The sequence below is a fragment of the Mandrillus leucophaeus genome, unplaced genomic scaffold (genome assembly GCF_000951045.1).
Source record: "Mandrillus leucophaeus isolate KB7577 unplaced genomic scaffold, Mleu.le_1.0 Scaffold205, whole genome shotgun sequence".
NCBI classification, from domain to species: domain Eukaryota; kingdom Metazoa; phylum Chordata; class Mammalia; order Primates; family Cercopithecidae; genus Mandrillus; species Mandrillus leucophaeus.
Window position 1 is genome coordinate 767,404 of NW_012102088.1, and position 8,372 is coordinate 775,775.

Sequence of the window (8,372 nt, forward strand, 5' to 3'; positions counted from 1 at the left end):
GATCTCAGGTTATCTGCCTGCCTCTGCCTCCCAAACTGCTGGGATTTTAGGCATGAGCCACCACACCTGGCTCAGATTATATGTTATGTGGAGAGGTTCTCATTTCTGGCAACCAATGACAGGAGGTTTAGAAGGCATAGTGATCAACATGAGAAAATACATGGATTTAAGTTTGAGCTGGAAATGCTTAGGCAACCTTAGATCTCCATTATGTCTGGCGGAAGCATCAGCAGGTATAAGGCAGACGTGAAGTGGTTGGCTGAGGACCTGGGCCTCTATTCTTTGTATTTTTGTTTGTTTGTTTATTCCTGAATATCAGAAAGGATGGAAATAGGGAAGGCTATGCAGGGATTATGGCCCAGTCTTTTTTTTTTTTTTTTTTTTTTTTTGAGACGGAGTCTCACACTGTCGCCCAGGCTGGAATGCAGTGGCGCAATCTCGACTCCCTGCAAGCTCTGCCTCCTGGGTTCAGGCCATTCTCCTGCCTCAGCCTCCGGAGTAGCTGGGACTACAGGCACCCGCCACCACGCCCAGCTAATTTTCTTTTTTGTAGTTTTAGTAGAGATGAGGTTTCACCGTGTTAACCAGGATGGTCTCGGATCTCCTGACCTCGTGCTTTGCCTGCCTCGGCCTCCCAAAGTGCTGGGATTACAGGTGTGAGCCACCGCGCCCGACCTGGAGTCTGTGTTTTTTAAGTAGATATGAGTAGATTTTCTAAAGTGTAGGGTAAGAGAAAGAGGTTAATGGTAAGAGTAGTTTTCAGTGGGAATAATTAAGTTAGGTTTTGGCCATGTTGATATGAGATGTTCCAGAGACCCTTGAGTGGATTCGTTGAGTGGGCACCTGGACAAAGAAGTCTGGAATTCAGGTGAAGGGTTCAGATTGGAAATACACACGATACAGTTGGTGTGTGCACCAAATGGGGTAATGGAGCAGATTTAGGAGGGAGCATCTTGAGGTCCTATTGGTAATGCCATTAGGTAATAAGGGAGAATAGGGGCAAAGAACTGATTCTCTTGCTTGGATACCTGGATGGGAGTGGTAGGCTTCACAAGGACATGAGGGAGAATGGTGGCCATGGGGAAGGGGATGTAGTGGTAAGGAGGGTCTGGTTGGTGACCAAAGTTCCTGTGGGGGTAAACATGAGATGGACATGAAGATGAAGCTATAATGACGTAAGATGACAGGAAGGCAGGCACTGCTGCTTATTCATCCAACTGTGGGATCACAAGGCTTTTGTTCTTACCTGGGACCTGGGGAGCTTCTCAGGCTGCTGGATTAGCTCAAGATCAAATGAGGTCATCTGGGAGAATTGCTGGGCCTGGTTTGGGAGACTTGGGCTTCTTTTTTTTAATTTTAATTTTTATTTATTTATTATTATTTTTTTTGAGATGGAATTTCACTCTTGTTGCCCAGGCTAGAGTGCAATGGCAAGATCTTGGCTCACAGCAACCTCCGCCTCCTGGGTTCAAGCTGTTCTCCTACCTCAGCCTCCCAAGTACCTGGGATTACAGGCATGTGCCAACACGCCCAGCTAATTGTGTATTTTTTGTGGAGACGGGGTTTCTCCATGTTGGTCAGGCTGGTCTCGAACTCCTGACCTCAGGTGATCCACCTGCCTCGGCCTCCGAAAGTGGTGGGATTACAGGCATGAGCCACCACACCCGGCCTGGCCTGCGATTCTAATGAGAGTCAGAGGAAGGCTGACATTGGGAAGGGACAGCTTCTCAACACAGATATGGAAGAGTGCCAAAGGCGTCCAAATATGTGTGCAATTCCAAGTAGCTGAAAGTGAAGCAACAAAACGAGCCAGGTAGGGAGGCCTTCAAAGTGAGGCTGAGGGTTGCCCCTGGCAGTCAGTGCCATTGGAGGTCTAGGATGGGATGGTGTTCTGATTGCATTTGGTAAGTGCCCTCTGGATGCCATGTGTAGACTAGAATGTAGTGACACTAGGGGAGGTACATAAGGTGGTATAGGGGGCAGTGGTTGTGGTACAGAGTATGTGTACATTCTAATGAGTATAAACAGATGTCCCCAGGGACCTTGTATTGGGGACTTCAGGGAGAACACTACACAAATTTGTTTGTATTTGGTAAACAGTCTTGGAATCCAAGGTCAGTTGTCTGACAAGAGAAGAGTAGGACTCTGCATACCACGCCCAGAGCTGAAATGGACTATATCTGCCTACCTGCCTGTGCTTGCTCAGTGGGAACATGAGGAGAGAGGGGGCATCAGTGGTTCTGGGACAGGGTCTCTCCTTTGAGATGGGGATTGAGGAAGAGGGTGAGCAGGGGTGGATGTTCAGGGGGATGCCTAAATTCCCCAGTAAGGAGGCCACAGATAAACTCAACTCTCTCCATCTTAGCAGGGCTATGTGACCTTTGAGGACGTGGCTGTCTACTTCTCCCAGGAGGAATGGAGATTGCTTGATGAGACTCAGAGGCTCCTCTACCGCAATGTGATGCTGGAGAACTTTTCACTTCTGGCCTCTCTGGGTAAGTTTCTCACACCCCACCCCAGCATCCTGGGCTGGGCTCGTCTCTTCCTACTTTTCCTAGTGACAGATCTGTTCTTCCCAAAGCTGAATTGTGGGCACTCATTCCTTCTCCAGTATCCTGAAGTAGCTATTGTAATTGGCCTGGGCTGTGTATACTACCATCTTCTCTCCCCGAGCGGCCCCGGAGCTGTGCAGGAAAGAGTTTGGGGGTCACGAGTCTTGCAGTCAACTTGATGGAACTTAACCCTGGTGGCCTCTCTGTGGCCTGGTGACACTGTGCAGATCTGTGGTAATTCTATTCCCCTACGTTCTGCCTGCCTCCTCTAGCCAACATACCTGTGCCAGCAATTGAGTCACCAATGTGATTGCTGTTTGACTGGGTTGCTCCTGTAAGACCCTCCTCCAAGGTTCTTTCTGTACTATGTTGTTTTCTTTCCTGTGGTCCATGATGGGATAGGTCATTCTGGCTCAGTGCTGCCACTCACCTGTTGTTTTCCTTAGGACTTGCATCTTCCAAGACCCATGAAATAACCCAGCTGGAGTCATGGGAGGAGCCCTTCATGCCTGCTTGGGAAGTTATGACTGCAGCCTTACCAAAAGGTACTTGGTGGGTGGAGCTCAGGGAGGTATGAACTCGGAGATGGGTTCATATCATACCAGGAGTCTTTGCAGTGGGCCCAGATATTTTGATACCAAGGCAAGGGGTCATCGCTGATTTCTATCTTTTCTTCCTCAGTCACCCATTTATATCTATTCTGATATTTGACCCGGGGCCATTCCCCACCTCTCTGTCCTCCATGTTTCACCCAATCCTCAGCAGCACCTTTCAGCAGTGGCTTTCACTGAATGTATGGTGAGGTGGGAGCTTATCCTTGCATATAGTGCTTGGACACCAACTATTTCTTTCCAGTTGGTTTTTTTTTTTGAGACGGAGTCTCGCTCTGTTGCCCTGGTTGGAGTGCAGTGGCTTGATCTTGGCTCACTGCAAGCTCCTCCTATCAAGTTCATGCCATTTTCCTGCCTCAGCCTCCTGAGTAGCTGGGACTACTGCCACCACGCCCGGCTAATTTTTTGTATTTTTAGTAGAGACTGGGTTTCACCATGTTAGCCTGAATGGTCTCGATCTCCTGACCTTATGATCCACCTGCCTTGACCTCCCAAAATGCTGGGATTACAGGCATGAGTCACCGCGCCCATCTTGCAGTTGATTTTTTCTGGACCTGGACATAACCTTCTGTGCCATGTTCCTGTGTCTCCAGCAGCCAAAGTCCTGTGGAAAGCCATTTGCAGTGGATTTTGTTGCGGACTCTGCCTCTCCTCCCTATGCTACACCCCATCCTTGCATCTTTGGTGCTCATGAGGCCTCCCCAAATCCGTGATCTAGCCAGGTTCAGCACTGCACAGCAGGCCCTTCCCCACCAAGTGCTAGCCCCCTCATTCTGCCAGCAGTCCCAGGCACTAATTACTGGGTGTGTCAAACACATTTGTGAGAGTGCTGCCTCCTCACACCAAAGACTACGTTTACTTCATCAACATTTCTCTTCTTTCAGGTTGTTGGCATGGAGCTGAGGCCGAGGAGGCCCTTGAGCAGAATGCTTCTGTAAAAGTGCCCAGTTCAAACGTTCAGCAACACCAGAAGCACTATGGAGAGAAACCCTTAAAAAGACAAGAGGGCAGGGTCCCAGTTTTGAGGAGTTGCAGAGTCCACCTGTCAGAGAAGTCCTTGCAAAGCAGAGAAGTTGGGAAGGACCTCCTGACCAGCTCAGGTGTTCTCAAGCACCAGATGACTCACATGGGAGAGAAGTCACATAGGAGCTCCAAAAGTAAGGAGGCCTTTCATGCTGGAAAAAGGTATTACAAATGCAGTGAATGTGGGAAAGACTTTGGTCAGAAATATTTACTTGTTCAGCACCAGAGACTACACACTGGGGAAAAGCCTTATGAATGCAGTGAATGTGGGAAGTTATTTAGCCATAAGTCCAACCTTTTTATACACCAAATAGTTCACACTGGAGAAAGGCCTTATGGGTGTAGTGACTGTGGAAAATCCTTTAGCCGTAATGCTGACCTCATTCAACATCAGAGAGTTCACACTGGAGAAAAGCCTTTTACATGCAGTGAATGTGGAAAAGCTTTCAGGCATAATTCCACACTTGTTCAGCATCACAGAATCCACACTGGAGTAAGGCCTTATGAGTGCAGTGAATGTGGAAAATTGTTTAGTTTCAACTCCAGCCTCATGAAACATCAGAGAGTTCACACTGGAGAAAGACCTTATAAGTGCAGTGAATGTGGAAAATTCTATAGCCACAAGTCCAGCCTCATCAATCATTGGCGTGTTCACACTGGAGAAAGGCCTTATGAGTGCAGTGAATGTGGGAAGTTTTTTAGCCAAAGTTCAAGCCTCATGCAACATCGAAAAGTTCACACTGGAGAAAAGCCTTTTAAGTGCAATGAATGTGGGAGATTCTTTAGTGAGAATTCCAGCCTGGTTAAACATCAGAGGGTTCACACTGGAGCAAAGCCTTATGAGTGCAGGGAATGTGGGAAATTTTTTCGCCACAGCTCCAGTCTTGTTAAACATCGAAGGATTCACACTGGGGAAATACAGTGATTGTGGGAAATCCTTTAGCCAGCATTTCAACCTCATTCAACACCAGAAAGTTCACAGGGGAAAAAAGTCTTGAAGGTAACAAATGGAAATCCATTAGCTACACTTCCAAACTCATTCAACACTGGACAGACAGTTCACAGAGTGGACAATGTAGTGAATATGGAGAAAGGCCTCAGCCAAAGGCCTAACCTTATTCAACACCAGAAAGTTTAGACTGGAGAAAGGCCTTAGACTGTCGCTGATTCAATATGATTCACCTTGCCGGGCACGGTGACTCACACCTGTTAATCTTACCACTTTGGGAGGCTGAAGCAGGCGGATCACAAGGTCAGAACATCGAGACCATCCTGGTTAACACGACGAAACCCTGTCTCTGCTAAAAATACAAAAAATTACCAGGCATGGTGGCAGGCACCCATAGTCCCAGCTACTCAGGAGGCTGAGGCAGGAGAATGACGTGAACCCAGGAGGTGGAATTTGCAGTGAGCCGAGATCGCACCACTGCACTCCAGCGTGAGTGACAGAGCGAGACTCCGTCTCAAAAAAAGAAAAACAGAAAACAAAAACCGGGCGTGGTGGCAGGCACCTGTAGTCCCAGCTACTTAGGAGGCTGAGGCAGGAGATTCACTTGAACCTGGGAGGCAGAGATTGCATGGAGCCGAGATCACGCCACTGCACTCCAGCCTGGGTGACCGAGCGAGACTTCGTCTCAAACAAACAAATAAATAAACAAAAAACCCAGAAACTCTGAGGATAATCTTTATGAGGGAGCTGGCAACTGAATGTCATTCATCTAAATATGCACACTGGAGGCAGGACGAGAATTCCTGACAGATTGTCCTTCCTGAGAAAATAGCCCTCTGCCTTGGAGCTCCAGAGAGAGGGAGCCCTGTATTCTTGGCTGCAGCAGTCGAATGGAGTTTTTATCTCGCTGAGTTTGGAGTTGGGGGAGGAAAGGAGTGGTCTTGGTTCAGATGTGACTGACTTTTGCTGTTCTTATGAATGTTAGATCTTCTTTAATAAATATTTATTTGCCGTACACCCTTGTGACCATTTCCAGAGACTGAATTGTGTTTTTATAATGTTCACCCTTTTAGCTATGTAACAGGGCTACAAAGCTCCTCAGTTATTCTGTAAGTGGATCCAAATGTTTGAAATTTTAGTTGCCAAATTGTGTTCTAAATGGTTAGCATTTCGTATTTCCTCCTGGAATATATTAGGTTTTCCATTTCTTCACATTACTGACAATTTATATGTATGGAAATCATAGGCCATTCATTTTAGCCATTTTACTAAATATGCAGTAGTATTTCACTGTAGTTCTTAATTTGTGTTTTTCCAATGACTTAGTTTTCAGCTTTTTTTAATGTGCTTATTTGTCACTCATATATATCTTCGTTAGTAAAATGTCTGTTGGTATTTTTTGCCTGTTTGTTAAAACATTTGGTTGGTTGCAAGTTCTTAACATTTCTGAAGACAAATTCCTTATTTGATATAAGCATTGGGAATATTTTTTCATTGTCTGTGGCTTTTGTTTTCTTTTTTAAAATTTAGAGGTGCGGTCTTGCTATGTTACATAGACTAGTCTCTTAACTCCTGGCCTCAAGTGGTCATCCTGCCTCAGACTCCCAAAGTGCCAGGGTACAGGCATGAGCCACCATGCTTGACCTTGTTTTCAGTTCTTAACAGTATCTTTCCTAAAGCAGATTGTCTTAATTTTATGAAGCCCAGTTTATCCATTTGTTATTTTATTCAATATGCATTTGGTGTTGTATTCTCATACTATACCATATATTTGCCTATAAATAAAACCCTTACATGAGTATGCTACTGTAGTCTTAAGAATCTTTTTAAATAACCAACTTCTGAAATATTTGTAGGTTTAACCTACAAAAAAAGAATTCAATTTATGTAGATAAAGAATTCAATTTAAATAGATAATGTGTACATACTCCCTATCTTTTGTGAGATATCCTAGCAAGCAGTGGCATTCCAGTAGCTTTGAGCATATTTAATGCCCAGTTATTGGTTTGTATAATTTTTTAATAAAGGGAACCAGAACTCCTTAGAGAAGAGGCTGTTTTCTGATTGTGGCAGAAAAGGTACAACATGAGTCGAGGAAATACTGCATTGGAAAGTAAAGAGATGCTCACAGAATAATGTTGATGTATTAGCTTTCTATTGCTATCCTGACAAATCACCACAAACTTACGGTTTAAACAATACAAATATATTATCTTACAGTTCTTTAGGTCATAAGTATAATAGAGACATCACTGGGTTAAAATCAAAGTGTTGTCATGATTGTGTTCCTTACTAGAGTCTCACGGAGAATCTGTTTCTTGCTTATTTTGAGTTGTTAGCATATTTAAGTTCTTTGTGGTTGCAGGACTGAGGTTCCTTTTTCTTGATGGCATCAACTGAGGGTCATTCCTAAAACATGTAAGAACTTTTATGAAATATTAAAGGAAGAAATCGTACCAATTATATACAGGCTCTTCCAAAAACAGAAAGGTTCAAACACTTCTGAACTATATGAAAGTTAGCATTAACAGGACACCAAAGAGGCAATGACATTAAACAAAACTAGACCAATCACCACATGAATATAGACAGAGCCTTAACAAAATTTTAGCAAATTGAGGCACTCGTCCTTCAAATCGCCTCACTGGGGTCTCTTCCAAGCATACTTCTCTTTCTTTCTTGTTGTAAAGCCTTTTTAAATAAACTTGCACTCATGCTAAAACAAAACAAAAAGACATTTAGCAAATTGAATCCCTCCATATACAAACAATAATAAATCATAACCTGGTGAGGTTTATCAAGAATACAAGTTTGATCCAATAGTTTAAACTCTCTTAGTGTAATCTATGTTAACAGACTAAAATAAAAATCTCAAAAATGTAATAAAAGCATTTTACAAAATTCAAAACTAGGTTATGATAAACTCTGCAAACTAGAACAAGACAGTGATTTTCTCCACCTATTGCTGCACATCTATGAAAAACAGCTAACAGCACATTTGACATATATGTGATCAAATATTTGATAAGCTGATTTTCCCCAACATTAGGAATAACAGAAATGTCAACATTCATCATTTCTCATTTAAAAAAAATTTTTTTTTTATTATACATGTTCTAGGGTACATGTGCACAAAGTGCAGGTTTGTTACATATGTATACATGTGCAATGTTGGTGTGCTGCACCCATCAACTCATCATTTACATCAGGTATAACTCCCAATGCCATCCCTCCCCC

General features: G+C 44.0%; 1 protein-coding gene across 4 annotated transcripts in view; it reads left to right on the top strand.

Annotated features, from left to right (window-relative positions):
• The window catches only part of LOC105539406 (zinc finger protein 773), a 41,201-nt gene extending 35,035 nt beyond the window's left edge, over nucleotides 1-6,166 (top strand). The window contains exons 2-4 of one of the 4 annotated variants that reach the window (XM_011979674.1): nucleotides 2,369-2,495; nucleotides 2,999-3,097; nucleotides 4,048-5,910. In XM_011979674.1, coding sequence (XP_011835064.1) covers nucleotides 2,369-2,495; nucleotides 2,999-3,097; nucleotides 4,048-5,111 — 1,290 coding nt within the window. In that variant the 3' untranslated portion in view covers nucleotides 5,112-5,910. Of the gene's footprint in view, nucleotides 1-2,365; nucleotides 2,496-2,998; nucleotides 3,098-4,047 lie in introns of all 4 variants that reach the window. The other 3 variants (XM_011979673.1, XM_011979664.1, XM_011979676.1) reach the window with 3 other exon arrangements.
• The last annotated feature ends 2,206 nt before the right edge of the window (nucleotides 6,167-8,372 follow it).